General features: G+C 48.1%; 1 protein-coding gene and 1 long non-coding RNA gene across 4 annotated transcripts in view; both read right to left on the bottom strand.

The window, feature by feature from the left end:
* The window catches only part of LOC149344148 (uncharacterized), a 44,294-nt gene that overhangs the window by 19,813 nt on the left and 167 nt on the right, over positions 1-24,314 (bottom strand). For 2 of the 3 annotated variants that reach the window (XM_089542560.1, XM_089542562.1), the window contains exon 1: positions 5,450-5,583. The exons of the other annotated variant lie outside the window; for it this stretch is intronic. In XM_089542560.1, the coding sequence (XP_089398686.1) occupies positions 5,450-5,567 (118 nt within the window). In that variant the 5' untranslated portion in view covers positions 5,568-5,583. Of the gene's footprint in view, positions 1-5,449; positions 5,584-24,314 lie in introns of those variants that run through there. 3 annotated transcript variants of the gene reach the window in all.
* LOC149344149 (uncharacterized) lies at positions 13,301-15,808 on the bottom strand. The gene is made up of 2 exons (XR_016283175.1): positions 14,575-15,808; positions 13,301-13,390 (listed from the first exon to the last, which is right to left on the bottom strand). It is a non-coding gene; the product is annotated as an uncharacterized LOC149344149 (long non-coding RNA).

The raw sequence follows: 24,314 nt of genomic DNA, 5'->3' as shown, positions 1-24,314 counted from the left end.
CGTGAAATGTAGGTTGGCGCCAGGATGAAAAAGAAAGGTCTGTTGCTGGGAGAGTTGGTTGAGGCACATCCTGAGAAAAGAACAGCGCTTGCAGACAAAGGACGAGAACAAGGACGACACACAACTGCGCATCACTCCCTTCGCATCCCTTCGGTAACGCATATAAGGTGCGCGGATCGGCTGCCTTTCGATATGAAGTCGTTATTCAGCGGATTTGTGTGTCCTCCTTGTTCTCGTGCATTGGCTGCATGCGCTGTTTTTCTCAGAATAGATAAAAAGTTGCGAAAAAGGGCTCGTCAACTTTCGGTTATGATTGTGAGACCTCTGCTGCGTGTAGAAATGCATTATTTGGATCACGTGTTGATGACAACAAAATGCACTGACAGAGCGAGTTTACGTAATCTCCTCAGAAGGCGTTTCAGAGCCTCTTTACACATGCTTACAGGCTACAGGTGCTTGTCGGTTATTTAGAAAGATCTGATGAATGAGGCATCAAGGGAAAGCAACAAATTAATGCTGGGAGTTTTTCTTCTGCTGGAACGGGAACGTGATAACCTCTGGCCTTGAGCGACCTCCTTATTGGCCATTACTTGCATTTCCTGTTGGATTTAATCGTGTACACTTCCTAGCGAGCCCCTTACCATTAACCCTCATAGCCGCTGTAAGTAAGCAATTTCGCCGTCTGTCAGCGAACGGCCCCAAAAAGCAGGAACCTCACCTTTGGACGACACAACGAGGGCAAAGATTGTCACGCCGCACAGGGATGCGCCCTGCATGGTGAGCGCTCTGAATTCTGCCAGCTTCAACAGTAGCCCTGTATAAAGTGGCGTGGCCATAAGGCGCTCTGATCAACGATCCGATCTTTTTCTTTAGTTCTGTTATCCCGATAAAACGCACCAAGGGAACACATGGGACCTGATAAGCACTCTCCATGGCTTCTTATGAGCAATGTCACAATCTGTGGGCGCCATGAACCGAAACTTCAGAGCTGAGTGGCTGACGTCACGATAAGCGAAATAGCTGTCCGATAGCTCTGGAACGTTTGCAGCTTGGGCGCAGCTTCCCTCTAGTCCAAAAGGTAGTACGGCGGGCGCAAGCAGGTAGAACAAAGCGAAGGAAGGGGGGGGGGGTAGTGAACAGAAGATCGCTAGAAATCGACCAGTTACTTTCCGCGGTGTGCTATTCACCCTCCTGCTTTCTTGCTTGCCAGACATGGTGCACCAAGAATTTGCTTTTTCATTTCGTTTTTTCTTTTCGCTGAGTAACCTTCTTTAGCAATAATTATTTTTTGTTCACTAATAGTTGGCGCCGGGCCCTAGGCTTTTCACTCGGGTTTGCATAATGATTCTCAATGCGTTTTCGATCTGCCCGCCGGAGGATGCGGAACACAGATATCTCGAACGGACTGGAAAGTTACCGCGAGTGTGTCGCAGCTCGCAGCTCTGGTCCTGCTTTTTCTTAGACCTCAAAGAAACGGCGCGCGTTCGAGCCCTATTCAGGAAACAGAGGAGGAGAGAGGGAGAGCTTAAAAAGCCTGGGCTACATGCGGCGATATTTTCGGATGATTATCGCGTGGCAGGGAAAAAGTTACGACGGAAATTTTAGACTACTTATGTGCTTTTAAGGGGAAATAATTAATTTGTTCATTTGTATTTCTTCTTTGTAATGGCACACGTACCCATTAGCATGCACTCGTACGGCAACGCATACAGGACATTCACCTTTATGCACCAAGAAGGAACGCCGATATCTAAAGTGGACTATAAGATTTTTGGAAACGTTTTGCCGAGACAGCTGCAGTTTGCATTGTCGGTTGCCACTGGACATCATCAGACATAATATTTGAGGGGCCGTTCCTTTTAAACTAACCCACATATTGCCTGAGCAGTTGTACAGTTTTGCAGCAACTCTCTGGAACTGGCAATGCTTTAAATTGTCATTGCAAAAGCCTTTGGTAGTGCACGGCACAAGTTTCTGTTGTGACGTTTAGGACACTTTAGTGTTGTTTCAGTTGTCTACGAAGGAATACCGCTTTTCTACAGTAATTGCTCTACCCGCTTGATTGTGAAGGCTCTCTTTCACAGCCCGCGTTCATAATTTAATTTGTCAAACAAGAGTGTCTGTCTGTTCGCACTCTACTTGGAACCGCTACGTATCAGTATTCTGCATGGTGCCACTCGAGGTTTCCGTATCCTAGATAGTGAGCTCAGAGATGCAGATGATCTGGCGTCTTAATACGCAGACAATCCTAGCGTGAATGAAGCTGTTTGCTTAACTGAGCAGTTTGGAAGAATTTTGGGCACTCAGATGAACCGTACCGAGAGTTGCGGTGCGTGGGTCTATTTTTTGGAACAATACCAGGATAATATGCTGGAGTGGCATGGACGTGTGTGCCAGCCGAGTAGGCGTACCATTAAGAGTGTGCAGACACAGCGAGACCTATTGGAAAGACCCCATATCTGCTGTACAGTGCCAGCTCCCCCTCTATTTTTACAGTCTGCTGAGTACGGCCAATCTGACCATCCAAGGCCGTCTCCCAACCTCCTTTCCAACTCTTCCCCGTCAGCTAGCCTTCGCGACTGCTCTATCCGGTGGGGGAAGGTACCATCCGAGTGGCTCCTCACGACGGAATGCGGACGGAGACAATTTTTGAAACCTTCCCCCTTCTTCCTGAAGCGGCGGTCTGCATCTCTGATGATTGAAGCAAACGTAGCGAAAAGCTTTGAACTTTCCGACACTCCTCCTCTCCTTGCGCGTCCCCAGATAATCGAGCCTCTCATTGGGTGAGGCACTGTGGTCATGTGTTAGCGCGGGCTTTTTGGCTCCGCAGCAGACGTCGGCGCCATTATCGGTGGTAGAAACCACGCTTCGCTTCCTTTTGGTGCAACACAGTTTTAGCGGGATCGTTTCCGCAGCTTTAAAGGTATCTACGCGCTGCGGCGACGCCGAGCTTTTGTTAAGCTTGCGGGTGAAACAGCCGAGGAGGCAGTGGGAAAGGTTTTTCGTCATTCAGTCCGCAAAAAGCAATGCGGCTAGCCGAAAGGTTTGGCTGCATGGGATCGGCCGGGAAAGCATTGATAATGAGCTGGATCCCTGTCTTTAAGATACGAGTGCCACGCTTCAGTTGTCAGTCACGTTTTTTTTTTCGGAGGATTTGGTGTGAAGTGCGAGCGACTGCAGTGTTTCTTCGGAGTTAATGCCTTTCGGCATAGTTGTAGATGGATTCGTTCGCTCGCGGGATACAAAATCCTTGCTTTGCGTTGTCTTAGCCCCGCCCTTCTCGCTGCTGGCTCTGCTAGGCTCTGCAGGCGTAGATTTGATGAAACGCGCGTGACGTGCCCTATTCGTGGTTGAAGTCGAACTCGTTCGCGGGCTCAACTCATAACTCGCGCTTCATGTTGTTTGAACTGTGCTGTTTATGCTACTCTCGGTGCAGGTATAGCTTTTATGTTGCGCACATCGCTAGTCCATGTGTATACGAGTAGTATTCAACGGCCTCGATTGGGAACACTTGGGAAGAAGATTTAATGGAGAATACCTTACCAATCTGCGATTTGCTGATGACATTGCCTTGCTCTGTCACTCAGGGGATGAATTGCAAATCATGATTCATGACTTAGACAGGCAGTGCATCAGAGGGGTTCCGTAAAAATTAATTTCCGGAATACCAAAGTAAGGTTCCACCGTTTCGCAGGAGAACAGCAGTTTACAATTGGGAGCGATGCTCTCGGAGTCGTTATGGAAAACCCATGCTTAGGACAGGTAGTGACCGCAGATCCGGATCACGAGACGGAAATAATTAGAAGAATAAGATTGTGATGGAGTGCATTTGGCGGCATCACTTAGATCATGAATGGAAGTTTACCAATATCCTTAAAGCGAAAAGTATATAACAGCTGTATCTTACCGGTGCTTGCATACAGCGTTGAAACGTGCAGGCTAACGAAAACGGTTCGACTTAAACTGAGGACAACGCAGCGAGTTAAGAAGAAGCGATCAGAGAACAAACACGGATTAATGACATTTTAGTGGAAATCAAGAAGAAATGGGCTTATGTAGGGCATGCAATGTGAAGGCGAGGTAAGGCTGGTCGCAAAGGGTAACACACTGGATACCAAGAGAAGGAAAGTGTAGCAGTTGGCGGCCGAAAGTTAGCTTGGGCGGAGGAGATAAAGAAGTTAGCGGGGATAAGGTGACCGCAGCTGGTAAAGGACAAGGTTGAGTGGTGAGGTTTATCACAGGCCTGCAGTGGACGCAGACAGGCTGATGATGCTAGATGACGAAGTGAATGGGGTTTCAACAATCATGATGAAGTTTAGCGCCAAAAACGAGGACTAAGTAGGAGAGAAGACACAACACGAGCGCTTACTTCATCATGAATAAGATTCAACTCGCCCAACTTTCCACCTTACTACTTTCAACAATGTTGTGTTATGCCTGATCTTAAAGTACGGTGCTCCAACTTATATCTTCTAGCCAAAATTTTTTAATGCGGTGTGTAGAAGAAAAGTTATATTTAGACAAAATTCTAATTTCATCGTCTTCGCGCCTTTCTACTGTAATTTTTGCTCGCTGAAAGGTCGGCGCTCCTCCACCGGCCCATCACCGACGCGCGCGTGAATTCCCCGGAGTGCGGATCTTCCTGACCCGCCGGAGCGACGCGGCTGATTTGTCGCGGCCATACTTTGGAAGAATTTTACAGTCATCTCTTAACCGCAATAGGCAGCAGCTTGAAGTATAGGTTGGCTCCAGGATGAAAAAGAAAGGTCTGTTGCTTGGCGAGTTTGGTGAGGTACATTCTTAGAAAAGAACAGCACTTGCAGACAAAGGACGAGAAGAAGGAGGACGCACAACTGCGCATCACTCCCTTCGCATCCCCTCGGTAACGTATATAAGGTGCGCGGGTTTGCTGCCTTTCGATATAAAGTCGTTATTCAGCGCAGTTGTGTGTCCTCCTTGTTCTCGTGCATTGGCTGCATGCGCTGTTTTTTCTCAGAATAGATGAAAAAGTTGCGAAAAAGGGCTCGTCAACTTTCGGTTATGATTGTGAGACCTCTGCTGCGTGTAGAAATGCATTATTTGGATCATGTGTTGATGACTACAAAATGCACTGACCGAGCGAGTTTACGTAATCTCCTCAGAAGGCGTTTCAGAGCCTCTTTACACATGCTTACAGGCTACAGGTGCTTGTCGGTTATTTAGAAAGATCTGATGAATCAGGCATCAAGGGAAAGCAACAAATTAATGCTGGGAGTTTTTCTTCTGCTGGAACGGGAACGTGATAACCTCGGGGCTTGAGCGACCTCCTTATTGGCCATTACTTGCATTTCCTGTTGGATTTAATCGTGTACACTCCCTAGCGAGCCCCTTACCATTAACCCTCATAGCCGCTGTAAGTAAGCAATTTCGCCGCCTGTCAGCGAACGGCCCCAAAAAGCAGGAACCTCACCTTTGGAAGACACAGCGAGGGCAAAGATGGTCACGGCGAACAGGGATGCGACCTGCATGGTGAGCGCTCTGAATTCGGCGAGCTTCAGCAGTAGTCCCGTAGAAAGTGGCGTGGCCATAAACCGTTCTGATCGACGATCCGCCCTTTTTCTTGAGTTCTCTTATCCCGATAAAACACACCAAGGGAACACGCGGGACCCGATAAGCACTCTCCATGGCTTCTTATGATCAATGTCACAATCTGTGGGCGCCATGAACCGAAACTTCAGAGCTGGGTGGTTGACGTCACGATAAGCGAGATAACTGGCCGACAGCTCTGGACCGTTTGCCGCTGGCTTGGGCGCCGCGTTCCTCTAGTACAAAAAGTGATTACGGCGAGCGCAAGAAATCGACCAGTTACTTTCCGCGGTGTGCTATTCACCCTCCTCGTTTCTTGCTTGTGTTACGTTTCGCCTTCGTCGCGAGAAGAAAATCGGCGCGGTTGCAGCGGAATGCCGATGAGTCACGAAAGGCACGCGGGGTCAACGCCTGAATTAGCCACGGAAGCGGCGTCAGTCATCCACCCCGCATTTGGCCAGCCAGCTCTGCAGTACAGAAAGAAGTTAGCTGCCACGGTTCGCATTACTAGACATTCCAAGGGGCACATCAAGTTGACAGCAGCAGCCGTCTTCCAGGGAGAAGTGGTCATCGACCGTTTTCCCTACCCCGAGCACGTGCGACCACATGAAAGGCGCAGGAATGCTGTTCGAGAGCATTCCAGAATCTGCGCGACGCAGAGTGCATCCTTCTCTCCCAACACGTGACGGGGACGTGTTCCCTATTGAGTGTGTGTGTGTGTGGGTGCCACAGTGAACTTTCAGGACCCTCCTTTCCCGACAAGCCCGCTCCCATCTAGGGAGCCCAGGGACAAGGAAGGATATAAAACTCGGCGCCTTGGACGGCCGAGTAGCTCCTGACCATCTGAGCTCATCGTCATGTAGCTTTGCTCCTTGTTTGCGAGACTTTCTGAGAGTTCTCCCTGTTGCTGTTTGTATATATGTAAATTCCCTTGTATAAAGTTCTTCTTCTTGTCTTTCCCTTAAACCTCGTCTCCGACCTTCCTCATCCCCTCTCCGGCACGACCATGCTACCTGATCCTTAAGGCGGGGGTACCACGGCGGCCATCTTGGACAAGACGTTAGTTGAACCACCAGGGCGGCTCCACTTGTCCGTGGAAGCGAAAAAGCGCTCCTTCGAGACGGTCTGGTCCTCCTCTCTGCGTTACCTTGACCTCCTCTCCCTCGCGTTGTGGCAGAAGGAGGCGGTTAGTCACGGAGGGGGATAAACGCCATGACAATGACGACCGCGCTCGAACGTGTTTGGCACACGGGTACTGCTTCTTTCGTCCCTACCCACCCCTTGGCGGCCCTGCCGTGGTACCTGGCGATTCTTTTTTAGGAGGCACTATTTCGAATGTGACCTTTTGCGGGGCTAGTTGATGTGACATTGTGTTCAGTTGGAGTCAGCGCCCGTCCTGTCCGTCTTTCTGTGTGTTTTGTGTAGAATTTAGCGCTGTTTTTACTTTCCTGAACACGAAGTCTCTATATCTGTGACATTTACAGAAATTATATTTTGTTTCCATTTTTTCCAGAGTTGTACACGTTGTTTTATAGTTATTCTTTTCTCACGACCCTGACAAATATTTTGATGACTAGCAGCGGCAGCCACGGCAAGCAATATTACAAAATAAAGCTTCGTAGGTTCCACTGGCATCCATAACAAAGGGCCACAAGACATCTATGGGCTATGGCCTTCGTAAAACTATGGATGATGTCGAAATGGATGCAGCGGAATAGTAGATGACCTCTTGGTTTCAAAGGGTTGTTGCCATGCGTGTTGTCACAGCCTTTTCTGCCGTCAAAGGCGCGTGGCGCGTAGCTTGTGTGCTATTGATTCCCGTTCACCATACAAACGTTCATTTCGCAATTACAGGAAAAACACCAGCAGTGAAACATCAACCCGAGATTTCGAAGCATGGCGAGTGTTTTTATTTTTTACTCACACACTGCCAGTGCTATGTAGAATTCTAAGAGACAGCTGATATGGTAACAGTAAATAAGAGAAAATGGGCAGAATAAGGCATATCAGAATGGTACAAACATATTGCGTTCAAGTCGTTGGGTCAGTAGCTGCGGAGAGGTAGTCTGTGACGTTGAGATACGTTGCAAGTAATGCTGATTTTCTTTTTTTCCGCCCGCGCATCCGTGTATGATAAAAATCCCGAAAGCGCTTAGGGCCGCAGCCGGCAACATTCTTTTCGTTCACTTTTTATTGTCAAATAAACTACTACCACCACCAAGGTTCGAAAAACGAAAAGGAAACACTGGCTGCGAAACTTCCACTGGAGACTGCGGGACATAGCTGGCAAGAGCTAATAAGTACTCATTACAATCGCGTCAGGTTTCTCCCTACTGTGGCCTTAGCATAGCATTTCCATCCATTCATTGGAACTGCATTTTGTTGCCACACGAGGCAACGTTCCTGCTTTTGTGATATCGTTTTGTGATATCGGCGAGTGTGTAGTCTCAGCAGCCGTGCTCCGCTGTAAATAAAGTTTTATTTTTTATTCTGGTTCTTAGTGCGAACTTTTTTTTGGTAATGAGCAACTAAATATAATGTACATACCTGAATAGAGCTACTCTCGCTCTGCCAGTGACGACGACCCCTTTCCGCGATAGGTCTAACGATTCCGCAGGTTTCGTGTGTGCAATTTCCGCAACCGTCGAACGCGAATTCACGTTTTGGGGAATGCAAATGGCCAACAAATGAAGTTTTCACAACGGTGACCTAATATCGACTATTTTCACAGTGCAGGATGCACATGCAATGAAAGGAAAGCTCTGGTCGGACCCAGACTGCCGCGCTCTTGGGCAGCCAGCAGCAGTCACCGGCGTCGCTTGTGGATTAGGAATAAGGACGTTTTATTTCGCCATCGAACGTACTTCAGGATAAAGCGATTCAAAATTGAATATCACATCGGAGAAAGCAGGGACAATTAGAAGCGTCGGTCCTACGCGATGTCAGCAATCCGGCCACCGAATGTTTCCGAGGCGCGCGATCACATCGGTGGTTTCTACAAAGTTGTCGCGCTGCATAAACAAGCAAAGGAACAACAGGTACACAAATAGGATTAATAAAACAAAAGCGTAGCTCTCGTTTTACCTCACGCGAACAAACATAGCTGTTTGCATACAGCGCTGTAAAAAGGAGTACTGGTGTGCAGTCGCCCTGTGTTATTGGCGGAGCGAAGGGATGGCGACGTCAGTGCGGGCCGTGTTCGTGACTCGAAGGCATTCCAAAATCTCGAATGCCTTCGCGGAGCTCCATTGACTTGATAGTATGTCAGCCAAATGCCATTGAATAGTTCGTGCAGCTGCACAAGGCGACATCCGACTCGAATGACACTCGGTTGGAAGGTATTTGAAACGCCCGTGTAGCAGAGATATTGCTAATCTCAGGCTCGTGATGTTTTCTTAGATAACAGCATGCGATTAGACGCGAAAGCAATTACATCTGCTATGACATATTTTGCAAATATTTGCGAAAACAAACTAATTTTCACAATGTGCTGCAGCACCGATCGTCACTACCTGCAACACCCATCGTCACTATCATCATTTCCAAATAGCACCTCTTTTTGCCATGTGACAACGCAATGAAAGTGCCATTCGTTCATGGGGAGTGCGCTTCGTGAAAGTATCACTAAAGTTGCCGTGTGACAGGGGTATAAATCCCCCCACGCACGCGCACAAACACATTCAAACACGGAAAATGGTACGGTTTCAAAAATATCTTTGCCGTGTACGATCATACACAGTAAACCATTTTTGAAAAGTCACTAAATTGCGTTTGAAAACTATCAAAATGTAGCAGTTACAACTCAAACATGATGCCACTTCATTTTCAGAAATTATAACTTTTTATCGTCACGTGTATACAAGTACGCTGGACGAAGTTCCTACGGTAAACTCAGATTTCTAGATTTCCTGCAGCGCATACAGACCCCCCACCCCGGCGGCGCAACATGTAGGCTCTCAGCCCTGATTTCTCTTCACTGCTGCCGAAAAAAAAAAAATCGACTACACGTCTTTCCGGGTGGACGGTCGCTTTTAGATAATGGGACTCTGTCAGCTAGGGGGATAGGGGAAATGAACAATAACGCCCCTGCACACTGCTTTGTTTTCTTTCTCCACATGGACTCAACAAACGCACTCGCGCAAGGCCTCGCGTATTTGTGTGTGTGTAGCTATTTTCGTCTTGTTATATGTCCGCAGCTGTATCCATGAGCAGGCAGAGAAAAAAAAAAGCTGCTGTGTTGGTACTATCATGTCAGCAGTTCGGATACTCGAGCCAGTACTAACGGCTTACTGTATTGCATTATGCCAAGTTTTCGATTAGCGTACCCTCCTAGCGGCCGCCAGGCGGAGCACGTTTTATGTTAGTGGTCCAACAGCGATACCAGACACTCACAGAGAAAAAGACGACGTACAAGGAGGCTCCTTCTGTGTGTCTCATCTTATTCTGTGTCAGTGTCTGGCAGGGCTGTTGTCCACTCAATCCCTATGTATCAACTCCAAGTAGCCCAATCTGCCGTTCTTCAGAAACGCGTTTGCAGGGTTGCCTGAACGCCCTTGAATGTTTTCTGCGAAAACGCATTTATAATTGTGGGTGCAGGTGGTCTCCAGAGCAGTAACGGGCAGTGCTGGCTTCAATAGGCAGAAATGAAAGGGGTGAGTCATCTGTGGACACGCCTTCCCCGGTGCACTTTACAAGGCTACGCTGGCGAACCTGACCGCGTCTTGTCGCTCGAGTCTGTTGACTGTCAGGACCACGCATGTAACTGCGAGCGCATAAAGGCTACTGGCAGTGTACGTTCCCCCCACCCCCCGCAGTTGTTGACGGAGCAAGCGTCGTTCCTGGAAAGAAACGCGGAACGCACCGCTTCACCACGACGGTGAGAGCAAGGGTTGGGTGCCGCGCTAAAGATTTTTATTACAAACCCCACTGCGCCCAGGGCGGGTGCGCCCTGACAAGTTGTACCCACTCCCCGCAGCAGAGGCACACAGGTCTGTCTCCTCTTTCTAGCCTGGCCTTGGCTGCAGAAGAACCTTGGATTGGAACGGCCGCATGTCAATCGCCTTCGCAAAACATCAGCTTCGCAGAACTGTGAAACCCCCTCCCTATTGTAAACAGCGTGACGTCAAAAAGTTGTGGCCCGGCAGAACTGACAACTTTTGGTTCTGAGCCGGTGTTGTTGGTCCCGAGGGCTCCTTCGCCGCCTTTTTACCCCGATTCGAGACGCCTCGCCGGCCCTCACAGGATAGAAGAGGGGAAACGCTTGCGCTGAATGACTTAGGCCGGGTGGCAGGATCGCGCTCCGGGCGCCAGTGTATCCGGCCGGTGCCTCATAATAGACCTCTCCCTGATGTAAACAGTGTGACGTCAAAAAGGTGTGCCCCGATGGGCAAAATCGTCGAATTTCGGTTCTGAACCGGTTTTTCAGGTGCCGAGCACTCCCCCACCAGCTTTGTTCCCTGATTCGAAACGCCTGGCAGCCTTCTTCTCCCAGTGTGAGCCTTCTCGGTACGGCGCATGTTTTGCCCTTCGGGCCAGAAGCACGTGCATTGATGACGTGTGTCTTGAAGGAAGCCAGTTTTCTTTGCACGTGTTGGCCTGCCTGCAAATCTGTATGCGCAGTCGCGTTTTTTTTCTTTTTCAGGTGAGAAAAATGTAGAGCCTAAGATGTGTGTCCCAGAAAATAGTGAAAACATTTTTTTTTTCTGTCAACTTGAAGGAGCGAAAATTGCTAATTGATCACGTGCACTCAGTGGAGCAGATTGTCAATGAAAACTACCTCCATGGGGAAGTGACAGAAAGTGTGTGTCCTGAGTGAATCAACTTGAAATTCGAGGCCAATACAATGGGGTTTTGTTACGTTTTGCGCTAATAATAATAAACACAATCTTTATGCGAACATAAAGTGCCTCTAAACAGATATGCGAAGCTGAAGAGATTACCGCGCATGCGGGAACACTTTATTTGCAGAGCCATCGCTATATGTGCTCATTCATGTGCAAGCAAACATTTTGACTTAGAAGTTACATTCAGCCAGAGCAATGCCTACTCCCGTAATATCTTAGAATGTCATGAAATATTGAGGAAAATAGATGTGTGTGTAAATGATGGCAGATTTTTTTCACGTTTCATGACCATGCACACAAAAGCAACCGCTGTGGCAAATGCTATTTCAAGGCCGGAATGCGAAGACAATGCAAGCATGCTGCTGCTGTATGCTTTTTTGTAAACAAGCATGAGGAACCGTCCTGAGCAAGAGGCTGAAGCGTTCGTCAGATCTGGTAAAATGTAGAGTTCCGGACCCTTCCAATTAGGGTTTTTTCATAACCACGCTAATGAAAATCTGGTCGTAAATGTTTATCAGGTAGACGAGCACCATTTTGAAAATATTTATGGTCTTTCTTCTAATTTGTGAATACGGATCGACACTAACGTCATATTATGTTCCCCGCTTTGTAAACCAGGTCAAAAAACAATTCGCGATGTAAAACCTGCTTCCCACATAACCTTGCTGAATTATCCTGAAGTCCTTGATGGTTTTGCTGAGAGAGCTTCGAAATCTGCTGAAAAATAGCTCTTAGACAAAATGTTTTCACCAATGTCATCCACAGACCACCCAGCCAAAGGACTTCATACCGGTTTCCAATAAATTTCACCAGAAGCTCTCGGCCCCTCGTGTACACGGAACTATCCTGAGTAGTAGTAGTAAGTGGCTTTTATTGTAAATGAAAAAGAAGGTAAAAGGATTCTTGCCAGCGCCGGCATCTGCTATCATGTCTAGAAGCACCTGAGCTGGGGCTGGGGGATGGAAATGGAAAGCGAGATGACAGTGAAGGGGAAAACAAAGGGTAGAGAGAGAGGGAAAACCTTCCCTCCTGCTTGTATTTCCATTACGCGAGGCGATACAGCCAGTGGGAAGGACCGCGAAAGTTGCCGGCGACCTGACACGTGAGGCGCGCACTTCGGGAGAGGGCGACCGCACTCTCTCTCTCTCACACACACATACACTACGCTCGCCCGCTCCGCAAGCTCCCCTCTCACTCGCATACACCAAGCTGCCCCGCACGCCCGCAGCACAATTTTCTCCATTCTTGACCGGAGCGGAATTCCAGCCATGACTAACAATGAGGGACACCACCGCTTTTGAGCACCCGCGAGCAGATTGGCACTTGCGCTGGCACGTGGCAAGTGCCAGCGGTGCGAGCAGCAAGCCCACCATAGCAGACTTCCATATTTATGCAACTCACCTACTCCTATCTAGACACTACACGCGCAATCGTGCAGCGCCATGCGCAGCAAATGTCGCTGTACTATTGTGGAGCAGCTCTTCCGGAAACCGCCATTTACAAGAGCTAGTTTTGAATCATAATACCCTGTAGCCGAGACTGACAACTGATTGCATTTCTAACGATTTCGGTATCCGTGGTTTGCACACCGCTGAGGGAAAGTACTGGTATTTCATGCAGTGCAAACAATGGCAAGAGATGCTGGCATTGTTTTTGCTGCATTGCGCGCATGCATATCACCAGCTACGCTCCCATATACCTTTCAAGAATGTTATCCGTGCATTCTTTTTTTCTTGCAGTGTGTGATTGACATATAATTTTGGGGGCATGCTTTGCCACTACAATGCTAGTGAAATCGCACTGTCCACACATGCACTTCGCCACTGGTAGAGGCAGAAGCAGAAGGCTTCATTCACTTCCATTGATGTGCATTTGCAAAAGACAAACGCATGTTCCTTATAAAAACAGGACCATTTTATTGCAACATCTGCTAAGCACGTTCAGATGCCTTGCACAACTCCCCCACACATCATGGTGGCAGCCTGCAAGCAAACAAGACCATACCAATGTCATATGTGAGTCTATTTTCAGGAAGTGACAGGAAATGTCAGTGCTCAAAAGTGGGTATTAGCGTGTTCTTTACTGCTCAACCATTGCAGTTACTTTCCATTGACTTAGTGTTTCAGTAACGCACAAACACATATGCTTACCTCCCGTCATACAAAAATGTGAGGGCAGTAACGGAAAAGGAAAGAAAATATGTGCATAAACATAGCAAGTGGACTGAAAAGTCCTTACATACATCTAAGTAATTTGCTGCCACTGTAACAATGAGAGCAGATATGTTAGGATAAAAGCCTGCTGAGCACGATAGAAACATATTCTGCTTATGCCATACAGGGTGATACAAAGCTGCTGGAACAATGATACACTGCTTGTTTTGATGTCACCAGCAGTTCACGAAGAAAAAGCTTACCAGCAGAAGGCTGTATCCATTACACACAAGCAGAAAAATGTGAGCTGTGAGGTTGAATATCCCTTGAAAGTGTATATTGATACTGTGCTTCCAAGGAAAGTGAACGCCACAAGCGGGCTAGTAGCAAAAGAAAAGACGCAGCTATAGAACAGAAGAAAGGAGCAGGCATAAGAAGTACAGCATGTCCAACTAAGCTATACTTGGGAAAAAGAAACAACTCAACAGTGACGTTGCAACGGACATATAAAAGCCCCACATTTTTGAAAATATAAAGCGGAAAGAAATGAAAACACACTGTTTCATGTTTCATATAGCAGGGATCTCAACGGTTACATTTGAAAATCAATTACAAGCATATTTAGAGTGCATTCATCCACAAATGTGCTTCAGCGCCTTTTCAGCTAAGGAAAACACCCAACTCAACGAGGGCTGTGTAGCTTTCAAGCATTTGTATGAAACAAGTGATAAGTTTATAGCAAAAATACCCTCTATAATGATTTTACCTCACATATACTCACCTACGAGGCCATAACAGGAGGGCGGAAAGAAAAACTATATTGTTGCAAAAGAGCAAACGACTAGGCGCCTTACGAAATGTCACAGTGCCGTGACACTGGTAATCTTGCACACGCGTTCATGAAAAACCGCACTCGATAACACACACTACGAGGTAGCTCACGCACGCGACACAGGTACAGTTGGGACTTCAATGCACATACTAATAACAAAATTGCGGTCCGAATGGCTCACCTGCGTTTGGCCCTGACATCAGCCATGCGCGTACGAAGCTTTGTGATCGTCGACCTTTTGCGTTGAAGGTATCGCCGCCGATTCCCCATTTGACACTTTTACACACAAAAAAAAACTGGCAAGATAACGTGATAAAAAACGGCGCTGCACATAAATACAAAAGCACAGTAAAAAAAACACCAACAAGCAAAACAGCACGATACACCGATGACAGCCTGCGGAGCAGCCGAAGAAGCGACCGAAAGGCAGGACAGGCTTCAGCGTAGTCAGTCGTCCGTACCGGTACAGAGTACCGGGGCGAGAGTTGCGGGCGTCACACACACAGGGGAGGCGCTGCGCACACGTTTCAGTAAACCCCAATAGTTACTGTCTCGTACGTCTTGCTTCAAAATGTTTGACAGCGCCACTGTCGTTGACCGGCGGAACTCCATTGTTGAGTCAAAACGCCCGCGAGATTCAAATGCAGCAGCCCCGTCGACCAACAAACGGGGCGAGTGCGAGCTAACATGAGTCGTTTATCATACCCAAATTTACATCACTGGTAGTTTAAGACCAGGGACTTCAGTTCCTGTCAAAAAAGCCTGGAATATAACAGTGATCTTTCGCGCTGGATGTATTTTGCGGAGGCTACGGCGCACCAAAAAATAGCGCAATTGAATGGCGCAGTAATACCGTTCTGTTTGTCATAGCGAAATTCGGACTTGAGCAGGTCCTTGAATATTTCCTAAATATTTCGCGTGCAAAATTTGTTCCCTATACGACGTTTACTTCCTTCTAAAACTCAGATCAAAAAAGCGCAGTTTCTAGGTTACGACCAACTTTGAACAATGAAAACTAAAAAATTATGACATGTAGCTCAATGAAATTTTCAAGAATTAACAACATGGGTACTATCTACAATCCTGCTAAATATGTTTGTGATTTATGAACTGGACTAGGAGTTATTAATGCGCCATTCTTTTAAATTTCACACTTTTTTATGGCACCAGTTCTAAATAACCACCCAATATAACTCAATAAATTGCCTGTAAGGTCCTCGAGTCACACTTAATCTAAAAGCTGCAGAAGCAGTTTTCTTTTCGGAGCAGTAGTTTTCGTCAACAGCAAATCCAACGCAGGCAAGTCGAGCAAAAATATCGTTTTATGCCCCTCGCTCTTTTGCTCACTGCTATCATACTAACGTGAATAGCTTTTAGCGACACATACCATCGCAAAGAAGATACAAGTATCTTTACAATGCGCTCAATATCATTTTTCTAGCGCAAACGGATGAGCCACACCGCTCACACAAACATGACAAAAAACGGCTGCTGACCGCCGCTAGCGTGGTACCGCCGCCTTAATAACTGGTTGCCAGCGGTGGAATCGAGTCAACGGACGTCAGCGGAGAGACGTGGTCAACGGTTTGCTGAGCAGCAGTTCGGCGAGTCGGGAGCAGTGCAACAGCCCTGTGTGATGACTGGTTGCCTGCAGCGGAACGACTGCGCTGGGTTCTTGGCTGCGAGGTTTGGTGAGTGCGGGACTTTCCTCTACTAAGTTTTGCCAGGCTTTTGTTAAGTGTCAGAAACAGAACTGGTAATTGGGATTGTCATTGCTGCCGGGTTAGTGCGGCAAAACAATAGGGGCAGTAGAGAAAGCAGCACTCGGAGCGGCCATGGATTTGAAATCGTTACGCAAACCGAAGTTACTGGAACTTGCAAGAGAGTTGGGTCTGGATGTCTCAGACAAACTCAGAAAACCAGAGCTGCTGAAGGCTATTCTTGCGTTGGAGGCTGAAGATGATGAGCTCGCGGAATGCCTTGAGACCATTGAGGAAAAGGAACGTAAAGAACAAAGAGAACAGGAGGAACTTGAACGTAAACAGAAACAAGAGAAAGAGGAACTTGAACGTAAAGAAAAACTAGATAAAGAGGAGCAGGAGCGACAGCGGGAAATCAAGCATAAACTTAACGCGATCAGAAGTATAAGAACGCGATCTCGGTTAAGTATGTTCAGAAAAGGGGAAAATTTCAGTACTTTTCTGGAAAATTTTGAGAAAATTTGCAAGGAGGAACAGCTGGATCAGGGTGATTGGCCAATTGTGTTGATGGGAGTCCTCCCGTGTGAAGCCAGCAACGTATTAGCGCGGTTGTCTGACGAGGATGCCCACAACTATGCGATAGCTAAGAGTGAGCTTTTCCGGCACTTTAGACTATCCGCAGAGGTCGAATTCACGAGCCGAATTGGCAATGGTCAGCTACCTCGCGAGAGTGTCAGGGACCGAGTTGCGAGCTCAGCTCAGTCGCCGGAGGACACGGCTGCTGCTTATAAGTGGCGGTATAGGACAGGTTTGGTCCAGGAAAGGCAGGCCACTTCAGCAGCGTGGACCGAGGATCTCGGTCGAAAAACTAGCGAAAGGTGCAAATCCGCAAACCACAAGGGCTCAAGGGAGAGTTTGGGCACCAGTGCTAGGAACAAGGAAAGGTGCAATGCGGTAGTTGCGAGCTCAGAAGCGCATGCACTTTCCGGGATGGAGGCGGATTTCTGCGGTAAAGGGGTTAGTACCCTGGAGAAAAACGCCGAAGGTCTCAGTGATCAGGGAAATGTAGTCCTTGGGTCACGTGAGGAAGGTCCTCACGGGAATTTAGTGAAGGCCGTGTCTAATAGGATTCAAGAGCAAGCTGTGAGTCGCAGCAATCCCGTCAACGACAAAGCCGAGCAATCTGCTTCGTTAGCGAGCACAGACAACGCTAATACGGGAGAAGCGACCGTCTCTAGCCCTGGGGCAAAAGCTGCTTTGACAAGTGAGGTTGATGCTTCTGCTCAGGAAGAGACTAGTGAGCTTGCGGGCCAGAGCAGTCAGGGAATCAAGGGAGACCCTCCTTCGATGCGGCTGGCGAACAGTAGTAGCCAAGTATTGGACACAGCGCTTTGCTGTAAGGAGAGCGACTGCGAATCACCCGAGTGCACCGCTGAAACCCAAGGGCAGATCGCAACGTTAGCCATCGAGTGTGGTTTAGATCAAGTTGCAGGCCAGGGAGTTAGGGTCGCAGGGTCGATTAGTAAGCCTCAGGAGAGCAAGTTATGCTCAGACGAAAGTAAGGTACCGTCAGAACAGTTGGATGCTGCGATGCGCAGTGCCTCACCGAAAGCACGAGCCGATAGTTGGAATTCAAGAGAGAAATGCGGCTCGGTGCTGCGTCGAAGAGCAGAGGCGAAGGGTGAGGTCACTGCAGGAAAGGGAGGCGCGCAGGAGAAAACAGTCAGGGCAGTTTCTGGAAAGCGGCCGCGCTCAAGGAGAGCCAAGCCAAGGGGTAGACCGCAGAAAAAGGACGAAGGACGGGCCCAAAACATTGTAAGGGTTAAGGCCGGTCAAAAACGTAATCGTCGGAAACTGCCACCGCGACACTCTAGATGCGATAGGCACCGTACGAAGGCCAGGTTGCCTAGGCGAGTTAATGCAAAACGAAAGCCACCTGCCCGATTGTGGAGACACTGCAGAAGTTGTTGCGGAACGAGTAAAACTTGCAGCGGGCCAGAGAGAAGCACGCATTGCTACCTCACGAGGGAACGCAGAAGAACGCGCTCCAGTGAAAAAAAGAAACGAGGGAGTTTCCGAAATCGAGACAGAACACGCAGGCATTTCTTTTATACACGACCGTCACCCCCTCGCTGCTCGGACGTTGGAGACGCGCGGGCGGGGTGCGGAACTAATCGTTGTTGCAGGGAGTGTGGAGCTCTCAGGTGTCTACGCGCAGTTAGGCCCCTCGATTTTTGTCGGTTGTCGGCAGCTAAAGCCACTGTCAGTCTGCGACCGCGCAGGGCGCGGCTGAAGAATGGGCAACCCCTTCGAGTCGCGAAGTGGATAGTTAGCAGCATAGTCTAAGAATGAGTCGATGCTGTTTGCTTTTTCTTTTTTTTTCATGCAGAAGGAAAAAGTTTCGAGCATATATAGTTTTGAAATGCTCTTTGTTAGTTTTCGCAGCAGCGGTATAGTGTTTCTTTGATGCAATGGGTTTTGCACCATGCACTTGTGGTAGCGTCCGCTGACACGCGGAAGTGCTAGTAAGATGGGCCATTGCGGGTCAATAGCATAAGCGCCTGGAGTCGCTTTGTTTTTATGGCATTAGGAGAATTAATGTGACTTTGGCTGCGGTGTTGAGTGAATCTTTGCAGGGTTATGCAAGGTTAGGGTAATATGCTGCCATGTAGAATGAAAAGGGAAACAAGCGTGTTAGTAATTGTCGTGATCATTACGAACTGACCTACGTTACAAAAAGGGGAGTCTCCAAGGTAATGCCGATGGCTTAATTCGAGGTCCCTAACGCAAGAATAAGCATCAAAGTTGCTGCTTACTGGTGTTTTTTTTCCTGATATAGGCTTTTGAACATATTGTTTTGCTTTTTTGTTTCAAAGTGAGACGGGTTTTGCAGTGTAATGTTCGGATTTGTGGACAATGAGTGCTGCTGGACTACTCCCAGGGATTAAAGGATTAAATGACTGAATAAGAGGGAAAGAGCCTGGCATTGCTTAGTGTGGATTGTGTCGTGCTTGCTGACTGACCGGTTGGGTTTTCGGCGTAGTTCTAACGCTAGCAGGGAACCGCTCATTTTGAAGTCACGTTGCAGTGCCCTTTGTGAACCTGAACGTGCGAAGGAAGACTTCGAGGTGCGCTGGGCTCAAGAAGCAACGAGAGATGACCGACTCCAGTTAAAAGCAGCCTCGAGCGACATCCCTCCAGACAGCGGATGCAGTCCCCTGTCCATCGGGATCTCCTTCTCCCGGCGGGGCAGTCTGTTACGTTTCGCCTTCGTCGCGAGAAGAAAATCGGCGCGGTTGCAGCGGAATGCCGATGAGTCACGAAAGGCACGCGGGGTCAACGCCTGAATTAGCCACGGAAGCGGCGTCAGTCATCCACCCCGCATTTGGCCAGCCAGCTCTGCAGTACAGAAAGAAGTTAGCTGCCACGGTTCGCATTACTAGACATTCCAAGGGGCACATCAAGTTGACAGCAGCAGCCGTCTTCCAGGGAGAAGTGGTCATCGACCGTTTTCCCTACCCCGAGCACGTGCGACCACATGAAAGGCGCAGGAATGCTGTTCGAGAGCATTCCAGAATCTGCGCGACGCAGAGTGCATCCTTCTCTCCCAACACGTGACGGGGACGTGTTCCCTATTGAGTGTGTGTGTGTGTGGGTGCCACAGTGAACTTTCAGGACCCTCCTTTCCCGACAAGCCCGCCCCCATCTAGGGAGCCCAGGGACAAGGAAGGATATAAAACTCGGCGCCTTGGACGGCCGAGTAGCTCCTGACCATCTGAGCTCATCGTCATGTAGCTTTGCTCCTTGTTTGCGAGACTTTCTGAGAGTTCTCCCTGTTGCTGTTTGTATATATGTAAATTCCCTTGTATAAAGTTCTTCTTCTTGTCTTTCCCTTAAACCTCGTCTCCGACCTTCCTCATCCCCTCTCCGGCACGACCATGCTACCTGATCTTTAATACTTGCCAGACATGGTGCGCCCAAATTATACTTTTTCATTTATTCTGTTCTTTTAGCTCCCTAAACTTCTACAGCAATAATTTTTGATTAGTAATAGTTGGCGCCGGACCCCAGGCTATTCAGTCGGGTTTGCATAATCATTCTGCGGGTGTTTTCGACCTGCCCGCCGGAGGAAGCGAAAGAAAAATATCTCGAACGGAATGGAAAGCTACCGCCAGTGTGTCGCAGCTCACGGTTCTGTTCCTGTTTTCCCCTAGACCTCGAAGAAACGGCGCGCGTTTGAGACCTATTCAGGAAACAGAGGAAGAGAGACGGAGCTTAAAAAGCCTGGTCTACATGCGACGATGTTTTCGGATGATCATCGCGCGGCAGGAATAAAGTTACGAAGGAAATTGTAGACTACTTATGTGCTTTTAAATGAAATAATTAATTTGTTCATTTGTATTTCTTCTTTGTTTGTAATGGCACACGTACCCATTAGCATGCACTCTACCGGAACGCATACAGGACATTCACCTTTATGCACCGAGAAGGAACGCCGATATCTAAAGTGGACTATAGGATCTTTGCAAACGTCTTGCTGAATCAGCTGCAGTTTCCATTGTCGGCTGCCACTGGACATCATCAGACATATAATTTCAGGGGCCGTTCCTTTTAAACTAACCCACATATTGCCCGAGCAGTTGTTCAGTTTTGCAGCAACTCTCTGGAACTGGCAATGCTTTAAATTGTCCTTGCAAAAGCCTTTGATCGTGCACGGCACAATTGTCTGTTGTGACATTTAGAACACTTAAGTGACGGTTCAGTTATCTACAAAGGAATACGTCTTTTCTACAGTAATTGCTGTACCCGCTTGATTGTGAATGGCTCTCTTTCACAACCCGCGTTCATATTTTCATTTGTCGAACAAGGGCGTCTGTCTTTTTGCACTCTACTTAGAACCGCTGTGTATCAGTATCCTGCATAGTGCCACTCGAGGTTTCCGTGTCCTAGATAGTGAGCTCAGAGATGCAGATGATCTGGTGTCTTTCTGCGCAGACAATCCTAGCGTGAATGAAGTTGTTTGCTTAACTGAGCAGTTTGGAAGAATTTTGGGCACTCAGATGAACCGTACCGAGAGTTGCGGTGCGTGGGTCTATTTTTTGGAACAATACCAGGATAATATGCTGGAGTGGCATGGACGTGTGTGCCAGCCGAGTAGGCGTACCATTAAGAGTGTGCAGACACAGCGAGACCTATTGGAAAGACCCCATATCTGCTGTACACCGCCAGGTCCACCTCTATTTTTACAAAGCCTGCAGAGTTCGGCCAATCTGACCATCCAAGGCCGTCGGCCATCCTCCTTTTTTACTCTTCCCCATCGGCTAGCCTTCGCGACTGGTCTATCCGGTGGGCGAAGGTAACTAAAAAGGTAACATCCGAGTGGCGCTTCACGACGGAAAGCGGACGAAGACAATTTTTGAATCCTTCCCTCTTTCTTCGAGAAGCGGCGCTCTGCATCTCTGATGATTGAAGCAAAAGTAGCGAAAAGCTTTGAACTTTCCGACACTCCTCCTCTCCTAGCGCGCCGCCGGATAATCGAGCCTCTCATTGGCTGAGGCTCCGTGGTTATGTGTTAGCCCGTGCTTTTTGGCTCTGCAGCAGCCGCCGGTGCCATTATCGGGGGTAGAAACCGCGCTTCGTTTCGTTGTGGTGCAACATAGTTTTGGCGGGACAGTTACCCCAGCTTTGATTGTGTCCACGCGCTGCGGCGACGCCGAATTTTTGTTGAGCTTGCGGGTGCAACAACCGAGGAGGCAGTGGGAAAGGTTTTTCGTCATTCCGTCCGCAAAAAGCAATGCGGCTCGACGAAAGGTTTGGGTGCATGGGATCAGCCGGGAAAGCATTGATAATGAGCTGGATCCCTGTCTTTAAGATGCGAGTTCTGCTCTTCAGTTGTCAGTCGCACTTTTTCCTAGGATTTGGTGTGAAGCGCGAGCGACTGCAGTGTTTCTTCGCAGTTAATGCCAAGAAGTGCTTGGGACTGGGCTAGTTGGAACATCTTCTCATAAATGCTGCGCTGATTAGTTGTACACGGACAAAGAAACTGGACAAACGCTGAGGTTAAGCGCAATCTCAGCGCTTAACCTGAGCGTTTGTCCAGTTTCTTTGTCCGTGTACAACTAAGTATCGCAGCATTTATGAGAACAGTTAATGCCGTTTGGCATGCTTGCAGATGGATTCGTTCGCTCGCGAGCTACGAAAGCCTTGCTTTGCGTTGTCTTAGCCTCGCCGTTCTCGCTGGTGGCTCTGCTAGGCTCTGCAGGCGAAGCTTTGACGTAGCGCGCGTTACGTGCCGTATTCGTGGTTGAAGTCGGACTCGTTCGTGGGCTCGACTCATTACTTGCGCTTCTTGTTGTTTGAACTCTACTGTTTACGCTCCTCGTGGTGCAGGTCCAGCTTTCATGTTGCGCGCATCGCTGGACCGCTTGTATACGAGTAGTATTCAGTGTCCTCGATTTGGAACACTTGGGAAGAAGATTTAATGGAGAATACCTTACCAATTTGCGATTTGCTGATGACATTGCCTTGCTCTTTCGCTCTGGGGATGAATTGGAAGGCATGGTTCATTACTTAGACAGGCAGTGCATAAGAGGGGTTCCGTAAAAATTAATTTCCGGAATACCAAAGTAAGGTTCCACCGTTTCGCAGGAGAACAGCAGTTTACAATTGGGAGCGATGCTCTCGGTGTGGTTATGGAAAACCCATGCTTAGGACAGGTAGTGACCGCAGATCCGGATCACGAGACGGAAATAATTAGAAGAATAAGATTGTGATGGAGTGCATTTGGCCGGATCACTAGATCATGAATGGAAGTTTACCAGTATCCTTAGAGAGAAAAGTATATAACAGCTGTATCTTACCAGTGCTTGCATATGGCGTTGAAACATTCAGGCTAACGAAAACGGTTCGACTTAAACTGAGGACAACGCAGCGAGTTAAAAAGAATGGATCAGAGAACAAACTCGGATTAATGACATTTTAGTTGAAATCAAGAAGAAATGGGCTTATGTAGGGCATGTAATGTGAAGGCTAGGTAACCACTGGTCGCTAAGGGTAACGAACTGGATACCAAGAGAAGGAAAGCGTAGCAGGGGGCGGCAGAAAGTTAGCTGGGCGGATGAGATAAAGAAGTTAGCGGGGATTAGGTGGCGCAGCTGGCACTGGACAGGGTTAATTGGAGAGGCAAATCAGAGGCCTTTGTCTTTCAGTGGACGTAGACAGGCTGATGATGCTAGATGGCGAAGTGAATGGGGCTTTCAACAATGCTGTGCTATGCCTGATCTTAAAGTACGCCACTTTAACTTATATCTTCTAGCGAAAATTTCTAAATGCGGTGTGTAGAAGAAAAGTTGTATTTAGTCAAAATTGGAATTTCATCGTCTTCGTGCTTTTTCTACCGTAATTTTTGCTCGCTGAAAGGTCGGCGCTCCTCCACCGGCCCTATCGCCGACGGGCGCGGGAATTCCCCGGAGGGCGAATCCCGACTGGCCGGAGCGATACGGCTTACTTGTCGCGGCCATAGTTTGGAAGAATGTAACCGTCATCTCTTAACCGGCATAGGCAGCAGCGTGAAATATAGGTTGGCTCCAGGATGAAAAAAAAATGTCGGTTGCTGGGCGAGTTGGTTGAGGCACATTCTGAGAAAAAACGTCGTTTTCAGAAAAAGGACGAGAACAAAGAGGACACACAACTGCGCATCGCTCCCTTCGGTAGTGTATATATACGTTGCGCGGATCGGCTGCCTTCAGATATAAAGTCGTTAGAGAGCGCAGTTGTGTGTCTTCCTTGTTCTCGTAAATTGTCTGCATGCGCTGTCTTTCTCATAATGGATGAAAAAGTTGCGAGAAAGGGCTCGTAAAATATCGCATATGATTGTGAGACCTTTGCTGAGTGTAGAAGCGCGTTATTTGGATCACGTGTTCATGACAACAAAATGCAGTGATTGAGAGTGTTAACGTACTCTCCTCAGAAGGCATTTCAGAGCCTGTTTACACATGCTTACAGGCTACAGTTGCTTCTCGGCTATTTGGAAAGATCTGGTGATTGAGGCATCAAGAAAGGGAAAACAACGAATTAATGTTGGGAGTTTTTCTTCTGTTGGAATATGAGCAAGATAACATCGCCCTTATTTGCCCTTCTTTGCATTGCCGGTTGGATTGTATCGTGTACACTCCCTAGCGAGCCCCTTACCATTAACCCTTATATCTGCTGTAAGCCATTT

The sequence above is a fragment of the Amblyomma mixtum genome, chromosome 5 (genome assembly GCF_055824585.1).
Source record: "Amblyomma mixtum isolate Tamu chromosome 5, ASM5582458v1, whole genome shotgun sequence".
Lineage (NCBI taxonomy): Eukaryota > Metazoa > Arthropoda > Arachnida > Ixodida > Ixodidae > Amblyomma > Amblyomma mixtum.
This window is presented reverse-complemented; position numbering and strand designations above follow the sequence as displayed.